The 25,332-nt window shown below is 39.0% G+C and overlaps 1 protein-coding gene across 1 annotated transcript in view; it reads left to right on the top strand.

Annotated features, from left to right (window-relative positions):
* The window catches only part of NSMCE1 (NSE1 homolog, SMC5-SMC6 complex component), a 57,900-nt gene that overhangs the window by 19,981 nt on the left and 12,587 nt on the right, over window positions 1–25,332 (top strand). The window contains exon 3 of the mRNA XM_044657055.1: window positions 20,577–20,698. Coding sequence (XP_044512990.1) covers window positions 20,577–20,698 — 122 coding nt within the window. The remainder of the gene's footprint in view (window positions 1–20,576; window positions 20,699–25,332) is intronic.

Raw genomic sequence — 25,332 nt, 5'->3', positions numbered from 1 at the left:
CCCTCTTTCTTTCTTTCTTTCTTTCTTTCTTTCTTTCTTTCTTTCTTTCTTTCTTTCTTTCTTTCTTTCTTTCTTTCTTTCTTTCTTTCTTTCTCTCTATCTTATCTATTAGTCTATCTTTCTGTTTATCTTTCTAGTATTAGAGCCAGGACTCCAGTCCAGGTTTTCTGGCTGAGTTCAGTATTTTTTCTAAAACATAACTGCCTTATGCCACTATAGTGTGAAAGGTATATACTGTAAAAAGGTATGCCTCATAGTTTAGAAAACCCTTTCTTCACAATAATCTTTTGAGTATATTAATGCAGTATTATCCCCATTCTCTAAGTGAGGAAATAAGTGAGGTTTACAGAAATGTTTAGTACTAGAGTCAAGGCTCAAGCCCAGGTGTTTTTCCATCTCTAAGTCTATTATTCATTGTATTATATGCCACAATACCTTATTAATGCTATTTTAATAGGTTTTGCTATGTACTTATTATAGCAAACATTTTATGCTGATTATAATTTGAAGCAAGGCCAAAATACAGTTTTTCCCATTGAAATAATCTTTTTTAATTTTCTAAAAGTGTATTTTTGATCATCTTTTTGCTCTGTGAAATTAGATCTGTTTGTAAAACTCTATCATTACTAGGCTGGTTTCCTGTCTCCAGCCCTTTGGTAACTCTCATCATCCTTAAGCTGATATATACCCTGACAAAAAGTGATTGAATAATTTGTTGCAAAGTATCCTTTTGATTCAGACTCCCCTAGGTAAAGGAACCACAGTTATGTGATTTAATATATTAGGTTGAATCTTTGAAATATATTTTTACAAATGACCAGGTCCTTTTACCTAAAGCCATCATTAAGTCTCCATTCTCTTGGTGAAGCACTCCTTTTGCTTAGCAGCCCTTTCCCCACTGCAGCCACACTCATCTCAGTGAACTCCATACTAATTATTTCCCCAGGAATATTGAGGATTGGGTAGAAATTATTTTTTTCCAGTTGATGAATAGAAAAAAAAAAGTCTACTGAGGACTTAGAGCAAAATAGCCAATCACACATATGAGGTTAGTGGCTTAACTGCAGAAGTTTTTGAACAAGATTGGAGGATTCTATTTTCATGCTCCTTATGAGTAAATACAAATTTTGAGTCATCAAGAAGAGTATTGAACTCTTTCTAACATTTGACCCTTTGGGCCACAACAGCTCAGGATTCACTTCTCTTCTCACATTTTGCTGATCCATCTCCATCAATTTATTAGGATGTAGTCTTGCTCTTGTTCCCTTGCTTGTATGTCATATTATAGAAACCAACTCATTCTTGGGGTTCCTTAACTTTTTTGGAGGGAAAGGGAAGAAATCAAATCATTAGAGGAAATGCAAAAAATGAAGGAGTTATGTAGAAAAAGAATTTTGAAAGTTATAGCTCCTCAAGCTTAGGAAAGAATACTCCAGAGGTGACTTTGGGATCTGTGTGCCAGTCTCTGGGTCATAGAATTTAGAGCAATGAATGACATGAGTGATACCTATTCAAATCCTTTCCTTTTACAGATGGGGCCAAGAGAGGGTAAGGGACAAATCTAAGGGTACATAGGTAGTAAGAAGTTGAGGTAGATTTAGAACCCAAGTCTTTCTATTACAAATCCAAGATGGATCTCATTTTGGTGTATTGATTCTATTCATTGCACTAAATCAAAGGCTCCTAATCCATCATTGCTATTACTCTACACTGAACATTAATGAAGAGCCTAAGGCCCAAAGGGGGAACTAATTAATATAAGTAATACCAGATTAAAAAGCCCAATGAAATTCAAGTACAACAATGGCTGTCATGGTATAACTAATATCCTTTTTAGCTTTTTTGTCTCTATGTACTTTTGACAAGTAATGGGAGAGGGTATTCTATTTTCATAGTTCTAGGTTCTCAAACTTCAGTACTTTAAGTTTTACAGCATGTGGTCAATAGGGCTAATAAGATGTTATAGTCCAGCCAGAGTACAGAATCTCAAGGGACCTGACAGATAAGGATATCTTAAAGAGTTTGTGCAATCCCCCTCCCAACGGCAAGTTATTATGATTATGATTATGATTATGATTATTATATATTTTAAAACAAAATATATCCCATGAAATATTTAAGAGTTTTCAAATATATATTTTTAACAGCATCCAGATTAAAGGAGAAGTTATTTGTCTAATGGCATTTTTGATACAGTGGATTCTCAAATTTTACAATATAGGAAAATTTTTTAGAAACAGAATAATAATATCTACAATATTAAGTATTTAAAACATGAAACAAAACTTATTACCAGCCAGATAACATCAGTTCAGCCAAATGCATTTCCAAATGATCTTACATAGAAAATCATTCTTTTTGTTGCTTTTGGCATTTTATACTAATCCCATCTAAAACCCAGTAAAGAGTTATTCAGGATGAAGCAATTACTTTGAATTTAAGAAGTAATAATAGTCAACATTTATATAGTGTTTACCATATGCCTAGCAAAGTGTTCAGCATTTCACAGTAATATTATTTGATCCTCATAACATTCCTGGGAGGTGGTTGTTAATCCTATTCCCTATTCAGATTAGGAAACAGAAGCAAAGAGAGGTAAACTTACTTGCTTCAGAACACACAGGTAATACATTTCTTAAGTAATGTAGCAAATGCATTTTGTATTAGGTTCTGATTTACTACAATTATCCTATTTGGTTTCAAAAGAGAACTGGATTTTTAATCACTAATGACAACATTTCAAAATCTCCAAAAATATTTTTGTCCCTAAAGGCAATTAGTTGGTAGCACTCAAAATTTTAGAGCCTGTTTGTCATCAGTTCATTTTCAAAGATTTGCAGTAGCATTACCATCTTTCTATAACTTTTAAAAATTTCCTTTGAAATAACTCAAAAAGCCAGATCAATTCCTTTTGTATTCATAATCTATTCCCCATCCTTCTCTGAGGCTTTTCAGTTTCAGCCTTGTTTTTTTTATTTTTTCTTAAAACCCATTCTACAGAGTAGTATTCCCAAACACATCAAAATATTTAACATTTGTTAAGCTTTTGCTAAATGCCTTATCGGATAGCAAAAAAGAAAAGGGGATGAATTTAGTGCTTGCCTCAAATTTACTTTCCTCAATGAAATCAACCCATTTCAGGCCTCTTTTCCAAATTCAAATCCTTCACTCCAGAAAAGGGAGAGAGATGCTTAAGCTTAGTCTTCAGACTTCTAAAATCCAAGATGTGTTTTAGCAGTTATCATTATTTGGAAATTTATAGTAAAGATATTACATTGTTTGTTTGTTTGTTTGTTTTTTTTTTTGTTTTAAACCCTTGTACTTCGGTGTATTGTCTCATAGGTGGAAGATTGGTAAGGGTGGGCAATGGGGTTCAAGTGACTTGCCCAGGGTCACACAGCTGGGAAGTGGCTGAGGCCGGGTTTGAACCTAGGACCTCCTGTCTCTAGGCTCGACTCTCACTCCACTGAGCTACCCAGCTGCCCCCAAGATACTACATTGTAATAAAGATATGACATTACATATTTACATTTTATAAATTCAGACTAATTTATTTATAATGCCACAAATTTCTACAAACCAGGAAAAAGTTTTCTTGTACTTAATTATCTGATGTTACCCTGACCTGGGCTGAAATGACAAGAGAACGTCTTGTAGGATTTTTTTTAAACCCTTATTTTCTGTCTTAGAATCGAACCCAAGTATTGGTTCCAGGGTAGAAGAGTGGTAAAGGCTAGGCAATGGAGGTTAAGTGTTTTGCCCAGGGTTGTACAGCTAGGATGTGTCTGAGTCCACATTTGAACCGAGGACTTCCTGTCTCCAGGTCTGGCTCTCCCTCCACTGAGCCACCTAGTTGCCCCTGTTGTCGTTTTTTTTTAATCTAATTTCTTGCTGAAAGTGTAAGTGGGAGTTAGTCCTGCTTACTGAGCAGCTAGGTGGCATAGTGGATAGAGTACTGGGCCTGTAGTCAGGAAGATCCGAGTTCAAATTCATCCTTAGACACTTAATCATTCTGTGACTCTGGCTAAGTCATTTAATGCTGTTTGCCTATAAAAGGAGTTGGAACCAGTCTAATATTTTTGCCAAGAAAACCCCAAATGGGCTCACAAAAGTCAAACATGAATTTAAAAAAAAACCAACTAAACCCACTGGGATAGAGAGTTTAGTATTAGATTACAGAAATCTGGGAATAGTGCTGCAAATATGAAATGATGAACCTTTATTAACCTTCCCTAACATTCTAAACTCTTGGGCTGTAGCTTTTTTTCTTAAATTCTTACCTTCCATCTTAGAAACAATACTCTGTATTGGTTCCAAGGCAGAAGAGTGGTAAGGACTAGGCAGTGCGGGTCAAGTGACTTGCCCAGGGCCATACAGTTGGGAAGTATCTCAGACCAAATTTGAAACCAGAACCTGTAGGCCTGGTTCTCAATCCACTGAGCCACCTTGCTGCCCCCTGGACTGCAGCTTTTTGTAGTGGTCTTTATGGCTGGCTGTTTTTTTACCTTTAGAAATATTTCAAGGAAGCAGAATCTATAAACAACACTTAACAGGACACTAAAGAAAGACTTTCCTGCATCTTACAAAGATATAAAAATACAGACAACATGATATCACAGAAAAGCTTAGTGCATACAATTTTCTAAAAATTTAGTAATTGAAAATCCTTTCTTCAGGTCAAATTTGGGACCTATTTGGATTTTTATATACTTTAGAACAATCTTAATTTCTTAAATGTAATCAAGATTGTCACAATGAGTCCAAACTCTGTTAATCTCTTGCAGTTTTAAAGTAGATTTCACACAATTTAATATTGCATGCTTTTCCCCTGGTCCCGAGTCAAAAGAAAATTTTCTAAGGAGAATTCTTCGGTATATTACTATTACCAGAACCCATCATTTCCTTAAAGGAATTCTCTCTTTTTTTTAGCTGGATAAACAATCCCCAGCAGTGTGGAGGTAAACCTTACTTTAGCTTGGAAGAATTTGAGATTGACAGGGGCAAATCTGACCTCTGGGGCAATTTTTCTCAAAGAAGTCCCTTAGTGCTCTGTCTTAAATAATAGAGGAAAGAAAGATTCAGGCTTCTCAGTATGTCAGTTTATTAAGCAATGTATGCTAATTGCATAACAAATTGGGACCAAGATACCTCAGTGGGCACTGGGCCCCGAATATAGGTGGAGACAGATTTTTATGCATTAAAAGCAAAAAACAAGATATAATTTAGGATACAAGATTAGGTAATCTGATTTTTAATTAGAGGAAAGATTAGGAACTTTCTGAGTTGAAAGGGAGATGAGCGAATTTTGGTAATTGGGAGAGGGGAGGTAGACTTTCCTGGATGTGTAACAGGATGTCATTCAATTTCCATGATTAGCAAGCAGGTGAGATTTACAGGAAAATGAAACTTAAGTGTTAAAATGGAGTCAGTTTGGGTCACAGAATTTTCATAGCTCTTTCAGAAGTAATGTGTTTTGTCGAACATAACAGAGTAAGTGAATTTGAACCCAAAGTTCTTCAAATTCAGCATTCTCCCCACTCTGCTCTGCTATCTTTATATCCCTTAATGAGCAGCATAGTCCTTGTCAAATGGATCTCTGATTTTCTGAGGGAGAATGTAGGTATTCCTTCCAGTCATGTAGGTTGCAACTTTCCTACAACTTTGACAATTGCTGTATTTTATACAGTGGGTGGTAAATAGAATCTATACTGAAAGCCTTTCAGGTTTGGTAGAAACTACCAGAATTTGCACTCCACTGGCATTTCATTTCTATAGGAACCCCATTTCATCTAGATACCATAAGGAAACATTGGTAACCTTTAATGCTGTAGAGCCTTGTTTGAAGTAGTCACTATGATTATTATAGTGTATAGAGCATGAGGCCTCAAGTCAGAAAGTCTCACTTTCCTGACTTCAAATCTGGCCTTAGATACTTCTTAGCTGTGTGACCATGGACAAGTCACTTAACCGTATACCCTCATCTGTAAAATGAGCTGGAGAAGGAAATGGCAAATCATGCCATTATCTTTGCCAAGAAACCCCCAAAGGGGGTCGTGAAGATTTGGACAGAACAGCATGAATGAACAACAACAGCAAACTAAATTTATATTTGTTGGATGTGCTGAATTATCCTAGGTCTTCCTTCTCAGCTACAAACATGATCAGATCTTTTTACCTAAATGACTGTCCCTCAACCCTGCTATTTCCCAAGCTATTACCTTACTTCACTCTTCTTCACCAGCAAACTTCTCGAAAGAGTATTCAGTACTTCCCTCCTCATCTCACCACCTACTCCTTCCTCCCTGAAGTCTGTCTTCTGTCTTCTTCCTTCACAACACCTTGCACTCTAGCTTCTCTGCCCACCATTCTACTTTAAAAACCTCCGATGTCTCTTGGGAACTCCTTAATGCCTAATGCAATGGTCTCTTTTCTTTTTTTTATCCCCCTTGTTCTCTCTGCAGCATTTGACATTTTCCCTGATTCCTCTCTGCTCCCTTTGCTTTCATGAGGATGCATTCATGACTCTCCCCAACTTTCTGACCATTTCTCTCTCCTTTGCTGGCTCCTTATTTTCTTCCTATCCGTAAAAAATGTATTTTACCTAGGTTCTGGCCTTGGTTTTTATTGGTGATCTCATTCTCATGGTTTCAGTTATCAGTTCTCTGCCAATGGCTCTCAAATGAATACCTCCATCTCCAAACTTGTCTCAGAACTCTAGAGATCTATCCAGACTAACCCCTGGATAACTCCTCTTGGATGACCTGTCAGTACCTAAGACTTATCATATCTAAACTAAACTGATTATCTTCTTTAGTTGTTATGTAAAGAGACAATTTGCCATAGTAGCTAGAGCTCTGATCTTGAAATCAAAAAGACTTGATTTTAATTCTACTTCAGACACTTATAGTCGTGTGACCCTAAGCAAGTCACTTCAAGTCCTAAGTCTTAGTTTCATGTATGCAATATGAGGATAATTTGTTTTGAGTATCAGATGAGAAAAGATATGTAAAATGCTTTTCATACTACAAAGCACTATAGATTGGCTGCTATGATTATGGTTGTTATTCATCATCCTCCAACTCAGGGAGTTCTCAACCTTTTTTTGTGCCATGGATCTCTTTGGCAGTCTGGTGAAGCCTATGGATGCCTCTCAGAATAGTGTTTTAAAATGCGTAAAATAAAAGACTCAAGATTATCAAAAAAGCAATTATATTGAAGCATAGTTATTAAAGTACTTTTAAAAAATTCGTGGACCCCAGGTTAAAAATTCTTGCTTTCCTTTTTCTATTTCTATTAATGGTATCACCATCATCGAGACCCAGGATTACCACCCCCTTCTGTCATTTGCTAAATCCTGTAATTCAGTCTCCACTGTTTCCTTGCATCTAGTTCCTAATCTCAATTTTCACTGCAACCACCTACTTAGGCCCTTATCTTCTCTTGCTTAGACTATTGTAATAGTTCTGTGCAGTAGTCCTGACCACCTGAATTGACCTCTTACTGTCCTGTGGAGTGTGACATTTCTCAACTCAGAGACCTTCAGTGGCTTTCCATTACCTTCCAAATAAAGTATGAGCTCTTTGTCCTGACTTTCTTGGTTCCCTACCATCTGGCTTCTGTCTACCTTTACAGCTTTATTAGTATTAGTATTATTGCTGTTTTCCAGGCACCCTAGACCCTCCATTCTTGCCTTGCTTTATATTGAATCTAGACTTTTGCTTGGGCCATCTCTCTTCCATCTGTTTGTTGATATCCTGCCTTTCCTTTAAATCCAAACTTGAGTACTGGCTCCACCTAGAAGACTTACCCAAATCCCTTTCTCTTCCCCATGTCTCCTTTCATATCAGTTTCCCTAGACCTGTCCTTTTTACTACTCTTTGCTTTGCTTTCTGTTTATAAAATCCCAAGAGTTCAGAGGAGTGTTGAGATCTTCTAGTTCAAGCTTCTGGTTTTACTGATGAATTACTGGTACAGCAGGTGCTTAATATATTAACACATCAAGTTGGAAATCACAACATAATCAAATATGATACTGAAAATACCACAGATTTTAATCGGAGGAAAATTCAAATGCATATTTAAATGCTGTAACAAACTAGGTAGCAGAGTCAGTAAAATGACAAATGGCTCCTACAGCTCACTTCATATGCATGCAGCATTGGGTTTCTCACTCTCCTTCAGTAATCCTTCCTTAAAGGAACAAAGTAAAAACATGAAAATCCTGACAGATGTCCTAAAGAAATTTTACTTTCCTTAATACTTAAGGCCTATCACATGAAATGTATTAATACCTATGACTTTATACAGTTACCAAATCAAATATAAAAGAAACCACACTTGGGGGAAAATGATTCTTTGAATTTATTGCTTTTTAAAAAACATTTGTTAATATTTATTTTTTAGAAAAGTAACATGGTTAATTTATTGCTTTTAATTGTAGTATGAGATGAAAAGACAATAGAGCCCTGCTTACTACTTAGATGAAAAAAGATTTTTAAGAAGAATCACTGCACAAAATACAAAGATTGGGATTATGCTGCTGTAGTCATCTATCACTCCCCATTAAACTCCTTGAATTAGGGTATCTGTATTATGTTTCTGGACCCCTAGTGTCAAGCACAGTACCTTAGATACAGTAGATATTTAACAAATGTTGAATTAATAAATGGTTTTTGAATTTATTTGATATTGAATAAAGACTGTCAGAAGTGGAGCCAGATTCAGATCTCCCAACCCTGAGGCAGGGCTCTTCCTGCTTTATTATTCATTCTGCCTCCTCTGACATTTGGTACTGCCTTGTGGTTTCCATCGCCATAAGTGGACACTCTCCCTTGGGGGAGGAGGGTCGTCTTGCTTCTTGCTGTTGCTTCTCCTGACTTAAAACTTCTAAAAATAAAAATCTCATGCTTGTCCTACCTAATTTGGAAATGTCTCAGTAGCCAGAAATTAGTCTCAGCCTCCTTGATCTATAGACTCTCAGCTCAAAAGCAAGCTGATCTCCCTACGGCCGAGGGAAAATGGTAAAATGTAGTCTAGAGTTTCTCCAAGGAGAACTGATTTCTTTCCCTCAAAGAGCAGACAAGTGCCTGTCTTATTTACTGGGGTGCCTGGCTGTTCTAATACCTTGGAGGCCCATTTTGTTAATATTACCAGCTGCCTAAAAGGGATTTCAAGCTTAATAAACCATTGTCCATGCTCTCCCAAGATTTTGGGCAGTGAGCTCTTTTCCTTGTGCTTGGACATTCTTTCTGTCCTCATTCTAAGAGTGCATGGCTGGCAATAACGTGGGGCTGGTTTTGGATGTTTCGTTAGGCTTTTCTTCTTTGGCTCCATATTGATTCATTCAGTAAACATTTATGAATCCCATTAGCTACAAGGGCCTTTGCTAGGAAGTGGGGGAATTATGTACTGTGTAATTTTGTTTATTATGGATCTCTTCAGTCAACAAGCTTTTAATAAGCATCCGCTCTGTGCCAAGCACTGTGCTGAGCATACAAAAGAACAGAAAAATCAGCCCTTACCTTCAAGGAGCTCACAGTCTCATGGGGGAGACAACAACATGCAAATGGCTTTGTACAAACTGGTTGTAGACAGGATAAATTAGAGATAATCTCAGGGATGAAGCATTAAGATTAAGGAGGAAACTAGGAAAAGCTTCTTGTAGAAGGTGAAACTTTGCTTGAGACTTAAAGGAAGCCAAGGAAGCTAGGAGGCAAAGACAAGGAGAGGGAAGAGTTTCAGGCGAAGGGGACAGCCAGAGAAAATGCCTGATGTTAGGAGATGGAGTGCCTTATCTATGGAATAATAGGGGGGCCCTTGTGCCCCACTGGAGGATGAGGAGGAAGAGTAAGTATAGTGTAAAGAGTGTATAGTGGAAGGGTAGACAAGGGCTTTAAAATCCAAACACAAGATTTCATATTTTATCCTAGAGTAAGGAAGAGGGAGCTACTAGGGTTGACTGAGATGGGGCTAACATGACTAGAGTTGCTTTTAGGGAAGACACTTTGATAGTAAAGTGGAATGTAGGCTGGAATGAGGAGGAACTCAAGGTGGAGAGACCAACCAGAGGAGTAGAAGTGATAGGAGTCCAGAAAAGACTGATGACCTGTCAGAGGAGAGAAGGTCAGATACCAGAGGTGTTATGAAGGTAAAATTGACAGGCTTCAATGGTAGATTGGATTTGGGGAGGATGAGAGTGAGGTGTCCAGGATGACATCTAGTTTGCAAGCCTGAGTGACTGGGTGAATGGTGATCCCCTGGACAATAACAGGGAAGTGAGGAAGAGGAGAGAGTTTGGGGGTAAAGATGAGTTCAGTTTTGGGTTTATGAGATGTCTACAAGACATCCAGTTTGATATATCTAAGGGGAAGTTGGAGTGTAGACTTGAGGTCAGGAGAGAAATTAGGGCTGGATAAATCAATCAATCTGTGGATCATCTGCATAGAAAAAGTGGTTGAATCCATGGTAGCTGATGGTTTCACCAAGGGAAAGAGTTCATTAGTGATTGAGAGGAAATGTGAAAGAAAGTGTCTGAGGCCAGATTTGAACCCAGCTCTAATTCCAGGCCCTGATTGTTGGCCCTTTCTTTTACATGGGACATACATACTGGGTGTTAAAAAGTCAAGGCCTGTACAGTCCATTCTGTGAATGGGTACCACTTCCTATAACTGAACAGGCAAAGAGAAATTATACAGACCATCGGTATCTGGTAGCATTTTTCCAAAAAAAGTGACTAAAATGAATTTAAATGAACACTATTAAATCACATCTAATATTTGACACTACATGAGGGAAAGGGCCAGATGGTATCTAAACTCTATGTATCCAGCAGGCTTAGCATAGTGCTCTGTATATACTTATGCTTAATAAACATTGTTGTGTGAGATTCTTTCTTTTCTAGTTTGATGCAAGTATAGTAATAATAACATTTGCATCGCACTTCAAGATTTGGAGTATTATCTCTTAACCCTCATATTGATCTTTTGAGGCTGGTACTATTATTCTCCTTTTATAAATGAGGAAACTGAGCCAGGCAGAGGTGAAGTGACTTGCCAAAGGTCACCAAAGGCTGGATTTAAACTCATGTCTTCTTGACTTCAGGGCAACTAGATGGCACAATGGATGGAACAGCGGGCCTGGAGTCAGGAAGATTCATCTTCTTAGGTTCAGTTCTGAGCCTCAGACATTTACTAGCTGGCCACCAAGGGAAAATCATTAACCCCTGTTTGCTTTAGTTTTCCCCATCTGTAAAATGAACTGGAGAAGGAAATCACTCTAGTATCTTTGCCAAGAAAATCCTGAATGGGGTCAGGAAAAGTCAGATGTACCTAAAAATGACTCAACAACAATAAACAACAACAGCTTCCTGCCTTGGAGTCCAGTGCTCTATTCAGTGATAGAATTCACCTTGTCAGTACTCATTTGTTAAACATCATAATTAAGTGCATTGCTCTGTCCTAGATTCTGGTGCTGATACAAAGATGAATAAAACATGGGCCTTGCTCACACTGTTTACCTTATCTCCATCCATTGACATCCCAACTTTCCCTCCAGGCCCAGCTCCCATGTTCCCTCTTCCAAGAGGCCTTTTCTGATCTCCTAGCCTAGCCAGAAATGATTTTTCCCTGATCTGATCTTCTCCTAAGTTAGTAATTAGTGTTTTACAACTGTTATCGAATCTATTCTATCAATAAAGTGAGATTGGAAGAGACAGTTATTGCAATCCTGATTTTACCAATGAGCAGAGTTTCAGTGATAAAACTTTACTAGGGAGTAAGCCAGTGTAAGGTACAGCTAACATTACTGGGCTGCACATTCAGATTCTCTAGTCATACTGCAATTCAGTGGTAGCACTGATATGAGAGACTAAGAGCTGAATTTCTTCAGAATTTTGCTGCCTCTTTGTGATACAATCTTTCTCTCACAGAATTTAACTGTGGTTCCAAAAAAAGTGTTCATGCATAGAAGACAAGGTTTTTTTGTGAGGGGTTTGAACAAAGAAGAATCATATTTTTAAATAGTCAAATAAAACACAGACTTGAAAGAACAATAGAGTTGAGTACATACAGAATTTCTTGTAATGATTGTAGTAACACCTGACTATAGTGATTTATAATAGATCAAATGTTTTAAGTATTGTCTCATCTGATAAATATAACTCACATTTATATACTTTCATGCATGACAAACAACAATCCTGCCATGTATAGTCATCATTTTCTTCATTTTACAGATGGAGAAAGTGAGGCTCAGAGTCAAAACAATTCTTGACCACTGAGAATGGGGGAGATTAAATAAAGAGATGGGAGAGGGAGAAAAGTGCCAAGAGTTGGGGAGATAGAAATTGCTAAAAATTGGGATAAGTATAAAAGGGAGTAAGTCTGGAAAAAAAGTTGATTGTACCAATAATTTCAGTAATTTTTTTACTAAAGGACAGAGAAAGCATTCATGTGTCAGGAATTGGGGTTAGTTTGATATAAAAGAACAGACTAGTGAGAGGAAAATATCTAGTAATTCTTACCTTGTGACTAGACATATTAGTTATTTGGAAAGTCCAACACATTAGAATATTTTTGATCCACCCACAGACTATATGTTTTTTTTTCTGAATGAATTCTGGCAAGAGTGTTTTTAGTGGAAAATTCAGTCTGTCATTTTCTGTCAGTGACGTGTCTGCCTAAAGAGGAGAAGATGGGGCAGTATTTATGTTGCAGATAGATAGCTACTTAGTGTATTGATCTGTACCACTTACTTAAAATCTCTTTTCATTCAATAAATCAGACATTTATAGAACACCTACTGTGTACAAGGCAATAATATTTTGAGAAATTTGTGCTAGAGGTTTAAAATATGGTCCCTGTTCTCTAGAAATGTCAGTCTGTCTGAGAAGATAAATTACAATAGGTTAAATGCCATATAAGTTGAATGTGCAAGCATCTTGGGGGTATAGAGAAAGCACTGAATCAAGCCAGTGCTGACCAGGCCAGTGAAGGAGAGAGGATTTCAGTTGGATCTTGACGGATAGGAAATAGTAGGTAAGGGTGGAGGGAGTACATGTGGTAAGAAAGGGGTGTGATAAGTGGATTAGTTTTTCAGGGGCTTAAGGAGTTATAGGAGGCTAAGAAAGTAGGTTTGGGTGAGACTGAAGGGGATCTTGAATGCTAGGGTGTTTCAGTTTTGTTTGTTAAGTATTGGGGTGGTAAATGTTCCTTATGGATTGGAAAAGGAGAAGCAGGAAGCAGAAAGATCCTGGGACACCATTGCAATTAGCTAGGTCCCAAGGTGATAAGGCTTAGGGTGGTGGTAGTCAGGTGTATTAATAGCCCAATTTGAGAGGGGTTAGGTGGTACTAATACTAGAACAAACCAAGGTGGGGTTTCTCTGGATTGGTGGACTTCCAGAGAGCGAGTGCTGGGCTTCAGAGGTCAGAGGGAAGTCTAACACAAATGTTGAGGTATGTGGAGACCCTGTCCGGACCGGCCCAGAGCCTAGGTCAACTAAAGCCTCCCCCTAGCTAACCCGCGACTCTGCAGGGCATCTGGTTCTATGATGGTTTCAGCCAAGCAATTCTGCACAGTCCCTCTTCTCTTTGTTTGTGAATAAAACCTTTGACTCTCTATCTGACTGCTGTTAGTTTATTTTCAATAATAAGGGTTGTTGATGAGGATGATGGGTAGAGGGAACTAGGAAACCCTAGGGATCTAAGCCCCAAGGTCTATCCCTTTGGGGAGCCAATTCAGGTTTCAATCCAAAGTTTCTCCTTCCCTTCTCTCTATCTCTAGTTCTTATCTTATTACTATATTATAAATATTTTTAGGTAGGGTCTCTCAGTAAGACAAAGGTGAGGATGGGGAGATTTGGGGATCTGCTCCCAGATAGAGTCCTGACTCCCCAGTGAACAAGAGATCTTGGTCTTGGAAGGAACAATGGCTGCTGACAGAGAAACAGGCTTCCAGGATTCACTCCAGTTCAGGAAAACCCACAAGTTTGTTCTTGGGTTGTCTTGAGCAAGCTTGTCTCCATCCTTCCTCCTTGAGCTCTCAAAACCAAAAGCCCATCTCTCAGGCTTCTCTCCCAGAATTCCCGGCTGTTTCCAACTGACGCTTCTTGGCTCATGCTCCCCAGCATGCAACATTCTGTGCAGAATTCTCTTTCCTCACACTTTGCTCTTACACAGGGAAGGGACAAGGATGATCAGGTGAAGTTCAGGCATGGTCTAGATCAGAGGTCCAGATTATAGCCTGGGGACCAAAGCAGCTATAAAACTACTGAGTTAGGCTGGAGTCAGATTAAAATGTAATTGGGAAATTGTTAACAAAACAACTTAGATAAAAATAACATACAACTTAGATAAAAATAACATACAGCTTAGACAACTCAATATGTGGTTTTCTAAGTCAACTGTTGGAGTTTGACATCACTAGTTTAGATCTTTGGTTTTCAAAGTGGGGTCTACGAATTCCTGAAGGGATCCCTTCCCCTCTCCCCCCAAATCCTAGATGCTTTCAAGGGTCTATGAGGTCAAAACTATTTTCATAATGTTACTAAGATATTTTAATTCCTCATATGGTAAGTATTAACAGATATAACCCATATTAAAAAAAAAGCTTTTTGGTGTCTTCAATAATTTTTAAAAGAATAAAGGGATTTTGAGGCCAAAAAAGTTGAGAACTACTACTCGTCTAGATCCTAAGTTGACTTGTGTAGGGGCTGGAGAAGTTGTTGAGATGAACTAAAATGCATGGTTGCCTCTTTAGTTTGTGTCTATAAACACAGGAGCAGAGAGAAGGATGCCAATGGACATTGTGTCTGTCCTTCATACATTTAACATAAATTGCTTAATAGCCTACAGGCCAGAATCTGCTTCTAATCCTGAATATACTGAATTATTTTTTGAAACACTTCACTGTATCAAGTTGTTGGTTCTGCTGGGGTTAAAACACCAGGAATAACATTCACAATCAGATTACACCAAGTATTATCATAACCTGAATTTCCTAAGTCTTGTAGATCCCAAAGTACATTGTATAGTAAACCCACATTTTTATCTGGTGCTACATTAGAAACAGCACTGAATTTGGAGTAGAGGGCATTGATGTGGGTCCTGCTTTTGCCATTTACTGGTTGTGGGACCCTGCAGAAGCAATCCCTTGAGCTTAATGTGCTTCTGTTATATCACCTGAAAAATAGAGATCAAGAATATTTAAATAATTTACTTCATTGGTCAGTTGGGATAAAAGAACTTTGCAGATGTGAATTTTGATTATCTGGGCAATAACCCTTTCACATAAGGATATTTCCTAGATAACTGGTGTTTGCTCTTTTAAACATCCTATTTAAAAAAGAAAATGCCCCCTTTCTAGATAGACTCTACTGTACATAATTTAATTTTTCCTTGATAGCTACTATTATCCCACAGTGCTATAATAGGGATTGCCCTGGGGACGATTAGGTACATAAGGGCTATCTATGTCTCTATTAAATAGGGCTTACATTTCTGTGCTTTTGGAATTCTTATTTTTGCTTATAGTTGTTGACTATCCTCACAGTGTGCTCTAAGAGGCAATGTTGCTTAGTGGATAGAGTGCTACATTTGTAAGTCAGAAAGACCTCAATTGGAATCCTACCTCAGACACTTATTAGTTGTGTGACCCTGGGCAAATCACTTACAGAGAACTGAACTCTAGTTTCCTCATTTGTAAAATGGGCTAAGAATACTAGCACCTCCCTGTTAGAGTTGTGAGGAATAAATGGAGATATAAAGCTCTTGGTAAACCTTGAAGCATTACGTAAGTGAATTGTTACAGTTATTATTACGGCTACCTGAAGACTCCCAGCATGGATTTCAGGACTTGAGTGACCTCTTATTTCATCATTGTAGCTTCTCCCTCTGCCAGGGAAAATGATTGCGCCACTGTGCCTTGGTAGACCGGCTGGTCTGCAAGAGTTGATGTAGCTAAAAGATTCATTGCATTTCTGCTCTTCTGTTATGGATCTTTCCAAACAGAGCCTTTGCCTGAAGCCTTCCCCGCTGGCAGGACCTTCCGTGGTTTGTGTTAGAAGAACATTGGCTCTGGAGTCAGAGAACCTGGTATCTGACCTTGGGCAAGCCACTTAAAAAACCTCTGGGGCCTCAGTTTACTCATCTGTAAACTGGGGGACGAGGGAGTTGGATTAGATGGCCTCTGCAGGACCTTCCAGCCTTCAGACTGTGAGCTTCTCCATTTTGTGATGAGACACTAGAACTGTATTACATCTAATTTGGAGGCTTTCTATGCTATTTTTTTCACTCCTGGGTTCTTAACTTTGATGAAAGATAGTTGATCTGGTCAGATAAGAGGCTGTGGGCTGCTGCGGCTGCTAGCAATCATTGGAACAGCACCTGAACACCTCTACATCAGCCCGCTGCCTTTGTCACTACACCCTGTCAGACAGTGGTGGGAGGCCCTCTTTTAGACTCATATAAAAATGCATTTCATATAAAACACTGTTTTTTTTAATTTAAATTCTTTTTTTTAAAGCCTAATATCTTTACACACACACACACACACACACACACACACACACACACACACATATCCTTCTATATTAATTTTATTTGTTACAGGGCTAGGCAATGGGTGTTAAGTGACTTGCCCAGGGTCACACAGCTAGGAAGTGTCTAAGGCCAGATTTGAACCCTCTCTACGTCTGGCGTCACTCCACTGAGCCCCCTGGCCATGTATCATCCTGACTCTTCTCACATTTCTTGCCTTCTTACACTTTGCTTCTCTTCTCTTCCTCTCCTGCCCCACTGGACACTCTTTGATCCAATGACACTGGCCTTGTTTTACCTCAGACAACCTGTCTCCCAACTCTGGGCATTTTCCTTCGCCGTGCCCATGCCTGGAGTACTCTCCTTCCTCATACCCAACTTCTAGCTTCCCTGACTTTCTTCACATCTCAGCTAAAATCCCACTTTCTGCCAAAAGCCCTTCCTGATCTATCCTAATCTTGGTGCCTTCCCTTTGAACAGTTCTCCCGCTTATTCTGTTTGCCTTGTTTGTACATTGCTGTTTGTAGGATTATCTTCACAGTCAGACTGCGAGCCCCTGGAGAGCAGGGACTGCTTTGGCACTTCTTTGTGTCTCCCTAACATGTGCCTGGCATGTAGTGGGTGTTCAATAAGAGCTTGTTGACTTATCTTCACTTTTCTGGCCCTCAGTTTTTTTATCTTTAAGGGAGGGATAATGAGTTCTACGTGTCCCACAGGGTTGTTACGATCCGGTTCTTTGTCGCTCAGTTTTTTCAGTTAGGTCCAACTCCTCAAGACTCCATTTGGAGGTTTTTGGGCAAATTGGGGTGGCTTGCCATTTCCTTCTCCAGCTTATTTTATAGATGAGGAAACTGAGGCAGACAAGGTCAAAAAATGTCCCATATATCCACTGCTGGCTGCCTCCATAGATGGCTTGTTGCTATCTAAATGTGTTATGGTTGTCATTCTTCCAGGAAGCCTTTCCTCATTCCATGTAAGAATAATAAAAATGCTGACGATTAGGCAGCTTTGTAAGGTTTACAAAGCATTTCGTGTACATTTTCTTATTTGATCCTTACAACTGTGTGAATTTAATATAAATCTGTTATGTGGAGATGGAAAGCATGGAATCCCTGCAAAGATACAGAGACAGCCTCACCCAGAATTCCTCTCTAGTTTTCCTTCAAATCTGTGCCTGGAAATTATTTGGGGAATACTCACAACTCAGTCTGGACATCTAGATTGAATCCTGTCTGCCGCCAGTTTTTAAGAAGATCATCTCTGTCCTCAACAGTTATATAGCTAGCTTCTGTTTACTTATCTATCAGACCTGTGAGGAATATAAATTAAAGAAAAGGAACATCATTGGGGTTTCAGCCATAACAGAAACTTACCTGAAGAATCTCATTCCTGCCTTCATTTCCAACTGAAACCAGCAACTGTTTAAGGGGAGGGGTTTGAGATCCAGGAGTGTTTTTACCCCCAAGTGTGGAGTAGTAAGCAGGGTGTCTGTTCACTTCAACTTCCACAAAGTAACTGCCAATTCCTCTCAACTGCCCCCTCACCCAAAGTTCTCCAGGACGGTCCCCTGGAATTCTGGGTGAGGCTATCTCTGTATCTTTGCAGGGATTCCATGCTTTCCATCTCCACATAACAAAATCATACCCCTTATTTTGTTTGAAAACCTGCCTCTGATCCGTATCAGCCCCACCCTTTGATGTGCTGCTGTCTTGGCCTACAGAAGGGGCTGGTGGAAGCCCCTGAGTGAAGTCAGGGCTCAGACCCCCACAGAGTTCCAGGAGGAGTGGCACAACTGGCTTTATTAGAGAGGGGACACTCTTGTTGGACACTCGTCGCTCTCTCTCTCCCATCTCTGGAGTGTTTAATGCTTGGCACACACTGGTTCATCTCGAAACCAGCTGCTTGTGCAGCAGTGTGTAAAGTAGCTGAGAATCAGGGTGGTCAGCTGATCATGAGATCTCCCTCTAACATTTACTAATAAATAAATAAATTAACATACAAGCTCCAGAGAATTTTAATCATAATGCAAGTCTGTTCGTTATTGTTATCCCTATTTTTCAGATGAAGAAAATGAGGCACATCACATTCAGTGATTCGCTCTTAGTCACAGGCTGGTGTCAGAGATGGGATTTAATCCTAGACGTCTCCAACTTCCAACATTCTTTCCATCACACCATATTGCCTTCCCCTTGACTCGTTGGACTTGCTTATTGTGGAGAGGTTCGTCCCTTCAGGGTTGGTCTTCAGGTTGCAAACATCTTGAACTGCAGCCAGGGGAGGAGGACTCTCTGTGTGCTCTAGAAGGGGCTGTGACCTGCACCAGGTGAAGCAGCCATTCCTATCCCAACAAAATTAGATCTTAGAGACCCTTGGCATAAGGCACAGGGTGTCTGTGTGGGTGGCCTGCTACAAATGGAAAGCCATTTAAAGCCTGGTCTGTTCAGTACCTTCACTTTTGAGTGGCTTTTTAAAAAACTGGATGCCGCCTCCCTTCCTTTCCCTTGACTTCCCATCAACTTACTCCAATCACACAGATGCCTGCAAACAATCTAGCTTTAGCTGAAGGTGATTTTTCTGGCCTCAGATTTTCCAAGGGCATTTTGCTTGGCTCTTGCTATTGCTTCTATCCTACTTTGCCGTATTTTGAGTCCATGTTGTATCTCTTCTATTAGAGTGAAACCTCTCTGAGTTTAGAGGTTTTTTCTTTCTTTGTTTTTTACCCATCTCTGTACCTCCAGAATTTATCAGAGTAACTTGTACACATAGAACATATGTTTCTTGCATCAAATTGAATTGAATTATAGGGCAAATATTTTGTCTAACTACATTTGTGTCAGCAGCTAGGTGGTACAGTGAATGGAGTGCTGGGCCTAGAGTCAGAAAGACCTGAGCCCATTCCAACCATAGCTTCTTACTAGCTGTGAACCTTGGGCAAGTCACTTAACTCTGCCTTGATTTCTTCATCTATTAAGAGGGGATGATAATCACAGGACATATCTCTCAGGGTGGTTGTGAGGATTAAATAAGAAAATGTAAAGTGCTTAGCACAATGCTAGGCACATAATAGGTGCTATAGAAATGTTTGTTATTATTATTAGTATTTCCAAATGAGTGTTCCTGTTAACTACAGTCAGTAGTGAAATCTAGGGGGGAATATAGTAGTTCATTAGTATCTGCATCTCTATTCATAGACAATTTCCCTATGATCTCAGAGTTCCCCCATTTCCTCTCTGCACTCAGTTTTCCAAACTTGGAAACAGTTTGGTGAAGTAGTAGATAGAGTTAGATTTACAAGGAGGAGGATATGACTTCAAATCCTTACTCAGACACTTAACAAGGACCCTGGCCAAGTCACTTAATCTCTCTTGTGTATTGGGGGTAAGGGGAAGAACTTATTAAGTGCTTACAATATTCTAGTCACTGCAAAGTCCTGGAGATACAAATATATAGGCAAGCAAGACAGCCCCTGCGCTGAAGGAGCTTACATCCTCATGGTAGAAGGTCACACATCATAAAGGACTGCTGGGAAGGGGGAGGCAAAGGGGACACCCATTTTTTAAAAAGCACCTATCTTGTAGGGTTGGTGTGAAGATCAAATGAGATAACATTTAAAGTGCTTTGCAAACCTTAAGGCACTATATAAATTATATTATTGTTGTTATTGTTTTGGGGAGTAGAGAATGATGGGGGAACACGAGTGAGTGCTATAACCATACTGTTGTCATTAACTAAAATAGTCAAAGCATCAGTTATTAAATATCCAATTCCGTTCAGCGGCAGTGGTGGTGGTATTCAGCAGTGGGTGGGAGGAATGCAGTTTTAGATCCCTTAGAAGATGCTTCCAAGAGATGACATTTGTTTGAATAGAAATCTAGTCTTCTAACTCTACCATTTATTAATGTGTTATTTACCGTAGACTTTTTGAAAGGTGGCAGATGCTTTCTATTTAGAGAAATCATTGTCATCAGAGGTGTTGAGGGAAAGATTGGGAGGGAAAGATGTTTCAGTGAATACATTTCTTTTTCTTGGTTATGAATTTTAGTGTACTATGCCCATGAAAAATTGGATGACTTTGTTGGCGTTATTAACACACATCTACATCCATTGTTTATGGAAATCAGGAAAGGACGCTCAGAAGATAATGGAAAGATGTTTTATGCTCTGGTAAGTGCATGGCTGAGTGCCCCCTGGTGGAACATTCCTGTAAACAGAACTGAGGAGAATGGGAAAGGCTCTTTTGCCAGCAGTGAAAATGCATTTTGCCTTTTTCTTGGGTGGAGAAGGAACTGGAATTCTTCCTGCTCTTCTGGGTGCAGCCATATTCCTCCATCAGAAGAACCTTCAGCTGCTGCTTTGGGCATGGATGAGGAGAGGGGTGGGCAGCAAGATCATAGAATCATCATGATTTAAATTCAAGGGAATCTTGGACATCATCCATTCTAACCTCTTTATGGAGATGGAAACAGAGACCCCAAGAGACGAAATGACATTTCCCAGGCCACACAGCTGATTAGTGGGAGGAGTAGGACACAAACCAGGTCCACTGATCTTCTGGATATTCTTTCGCTTACCCCTTGCTATCTCTCCATTAAAATCATCAGACCTGGAACAGGATCATGGGATCTAGACCTGTAAGGCACCTTAGAGATCACCTGGCTTAGGTACTTTATTTTACAAATGAGGAAAATAAGGTCCAGAACTTATATATCACACAGATAGTAATAAAAACAATAGTAACCCCCACAATAATGATCCACATTTCTATAGCACTTTATTTTTTAAACTCTTACCTTCTGATATGAAGTATCAATTCTAAGAAGAATGGGGAGGGTGAAGCGTTTGGGATTAAGTGACTTGCCCAGGGTCACATAGCTAGAAAGTGTCTGAGACCAGATTTGAAATCAGTTCTTCCTGATTTCAGGCATGGTGCTCTAGCCACTGGGCCACCTGGATGCCCTTATCTATGGCACTTTAAGATTTACATGATATATTCTGTGTAACCACTGTTTAAAGCAGGTGATCCAACCGTTATCCACTTTCTGCAATTCTATATGATGCGGTTTCTTCTGCCTCTTTGTCTACCTCATAGTCCTTTGCAAAAGGCCATAAAAAGTTAATTTTTTTAGTCATTCTCTCCTAAGCAGTCCCCCAAATACATGGAGAATTAGGACCAGAGGGAAAAGAATGTTTTTGCAGAGAGCCAATTTGCCAAACTTATTGAAAGAACTATTATACTTTGTATTTTTATTGTGGTTCTTTTTACATTAGAACAGGGGTCGGCAACGTATGGCTCTCAAGCCATATCTGGCTCTTTTGAGGGCCAGATATGGCTCTTTCTGCAGGAGCCATAAAGTCCATTTTTTTCCAGGCGCTGTTACAGGAGTGCACTGTGAGCACTGTATGGCTCTCACGAAATTACATTTTAAAAAATGTGGCGTTTATGGCTCTCACGGCCAAAAAGGTTGCCAACCCCTGCATTAGAATTAGGAAGGGAACTAAAATGTGAGCTGGCAGTTTGGCTATTTCCTTGCTTTTGGGAGGGGAAAGGAAGGAATGGGAGAGGAATAAAGACAAAGGAAAGGAGAGATAAATAGACACACATACAGGTGGACACAGACAGGCCAGCTGCTAAGGCTGTCTCAACTCCTGTTGCCCCGTGAGAGGTTTAACAGGGAGGGCCACGTGACCCAAATCTGCTAGATTTAAAGTTGTTCTATGACCACAGTTAGTTTTTGGAGAGTCACTGAGGTAGTGGGAGGGTCTCAGACCCACCCTTTCATTGGGATCTCTTCCAATTCCAGGATCCGCCCTGACATGGATCCTGGCCAGAATAGGTTTGGTGGGGTCCCTTTGTCTAGAGAGCCCTGGAATCACTCTGTGTTTAGGGCTATTAGAACAAGAAGGTAGAGGAGATTTGCCGTGGCTTAGGGGAAACTTTTACTTTCAGTTATATCTGAGGAAAGACTGATGGCCCTACTCTATGGAAGGTGCTTGGCAAACTTAAATTGCTATGTAGCAAATGTGATATATGACAGCCGGTGTGCCCTGAATAACTGAACTGTAGAATGTTCTTGTCCTGGGCTGCTGCAGAGCTGGGGCCAGGGCCATTAACAATCATTCACAAGGGGAAAGCCTCTGGTTTGAGATCTCAGTTCCTGTTAATAAGAAAGCATTTTTACTAAATCATAATGATAACCACCCCTCCGCAATAAACATCACATGACCTCATTTGGTTATAGTTATGGAAAGGGCTGGCTGTAGGGCATTGTATCAGGCCTGAAATGGTTATGAAGACCAGAAGTAGTAGTTAAGAGCTATCTGGCCAGAAACACTTGTAACCAAAGTAAATAAAAAGCTAATAGGACTCTGGCCAACATACACAAATGCAATTTCACTTCACAAATGGGGACTTGAATAAAACATACTTTTAATTAATGATTTTTTTGGGAAACTCAATTAATAAGCCTTGTTTTGTACTAGGCAAAATATAAGAAAAGCTTTTTAGTCATGCCCTCATCCTAGTTTTTTTCTTATCTCTAGAGGTCTGCCTCATTCATATTATTCAGCATTTAGGACTTGAGTCTCAGTATTTTCCTGAAATTAATTTTCTTATAATTTTTAAAACTACCACAATCACCTATGTCGGTCCTAGTCTTTTCCTTTAGTATTAGTAAAAAAAAGAGAAGGGAAAGAGTGGGACTTTGAGGTAATCATTTTATATTCTTTCATTTTCCTTTTGCTTCTTGCAGTCAAAAACTATTAGAAAACCTCAGATCTGGTTGCTTCAGGGATTGGAGTAGAAGGGAAACTGTAAGACAAGCAAGACATGTTCTTGCCATTTGGCAGTGGCTTATAGCTGGTCATCTCCCTCTTTTGCTGTCCAGTTCCCTTGTTAGGGCTTTAGACCACGGAAATGGATTCATGACCTTATAAATTAAAACATTATTATACATGAAGATTGTACTCTTTATTACTCTTTGGCACTAACTGTGTGAAGCTAGCCAAGTCTTTTGATCCTTCAGAGCCTCAGATTCCTAATTTTTAAAAAGAAGGATCTGGACTAGGTAGTCTTAGGTCCTTTTTAATCCCTAGATTCCATACTTTTCTACCCCAGTGCTCCAGTTTTGACCGTTTATGAGTAATAAAACACTCTGGTTAAACAGAGAGAACCCTGGACTAATAGGTCATAGATCTGTGTTTGAATTTTACCTTTGCCTTAATTAGAAATGTAGTTTTCTATCCTCTGAGTCTCGGCCTTCTTTTTTTAGAAAATGAGGGAACTGGATTAAATTATTTCCAAGATCTCTTCCATTTCTAACAATATATGCATCTATTATGCTTTTGTTCTTTTGTAGAAATAAGCCTACATTCAGGGACTGGCCTAGGAATATGTCACATTTTTAGGGGAAAATGCATTTCAAATGTTAACATGAGTTTCAAATGAAATTTGTGAATTTAACTAATTTCAAAGTGCTTTTAAGACTGCCTCTAAATATAGGAATTGATGTCATAAGAGAGGGGCAACAACATGACATTTGATAACAGAAATAGCTCTATCATCTAAAGAATAGATTGGATATTCAGAATCTCTAAGTATAAGATCTTTCCCACTGGATGTGCAAAAACTAAGTATAATTCAGTGCGTGTGTGTGTGTGTGTGTGTGTGTGTATGTTTAAGTTAAAAAAAAGTAGGCATAAATTGAGAATTCAGTTGTTAGGATTCAAACAAAAACCTCATTTTCTAGGATTTGAACCTCAATCTGGAAAAGTACAAGTGATTTTGCTGAAGGCTATATAAGGATTAAGGAACAGAGTCAGCATTTAAATCCAGGTCCTTGGATTCCAAATCTAGTGCTAATTCTACTATGCAATGCTACTAAAAACTGTGACCTAAATGAACTCTGGTGTTCTAACTTGTAACATGCAAGTCATAACTTATGTACTGGTTTCAAATAAGGAGTTCCAACTTTGGCACTAAATAACCTTGGACAAGCTACTGTAGCTTGGGACATTATAGCAGGCCCAATCCTTTCTGAGCCTGTCTCCTTCTCCCTAAATTGAAGGTTGGATTGGATGATATTCCAACTCTGGCATCTTATGATTCTTTATACCTCTACCTGACTCAGTTTTTTTTTTTAAAGCATATTTTGGGACAGCTAGGTAGCTCAGTGCATAGAGAGCCAGGCCTGGAGATGGGAGGTCCTGGGTTCAAATATGACTTCAGATACTGCCTAGCTGTATAATCCTGTGTAAGTTACTTAGTTCCAAATGCCTGGCCCTTATTGGTCTTCTGCCTTGAAATCGATACTTGTATTGATTTGAAGACAGAATGTAAGGGTTTTATAGATATAAATTTAAAAAAATTTTTCATTCAGCAAAAATCTATCTTTCCTCTGCTCTTTCCCAATCCTATCAGCAATTGAGAACAAAACAAAAACAAAACTTATGTTACAAATATGCTTAATCAAGCAAAATACATTTTTGCATTGGCTGTGTCCAGAAAATATACATCTCATTCTGTGCTCTGAACCCTTTACTTTTCTGTCAGAAGATGGATAGCAAATTTCATCATTAATCCTCTGGAATCTTAGTTGGTCATTACTCTGATCAAAGTCCCTAATTCTTTCAAAATTGTTTGACTTTTCTGTATTGTTGTCATTGTATAAATTATTTTCCTGGTTCTGTTCACTTCATTCCATATCAGTTCATACAAATTTTCTCAGCTTTCTCTGAAGTCATCTCCATAATTTCTTTCAGCACAATAGTATTATATCACATTTATATACTATAACTTACTT

Source organism: Gracilinanus agilis, chromosome 1 (assembly GCF_016433145.1).
Source record: "Gracilinanus agilis isolate LMUSP501 chromosome 1, AgileGrace, whole genome shotgun sequence".
Taxonomy (NCBI): domain Eukaryota; kingdom Metazoa; phylum Chordata; class Mammalia; order Didelphimorphia; family Didelphidae; genus Gracilinanus; species Gracilinanus agilis.
The sequence above is the reverse complement of the archived record's forward strand: the minus strand, read 5'-3'. Positions and strand labels throughout refer to the sequence as shown.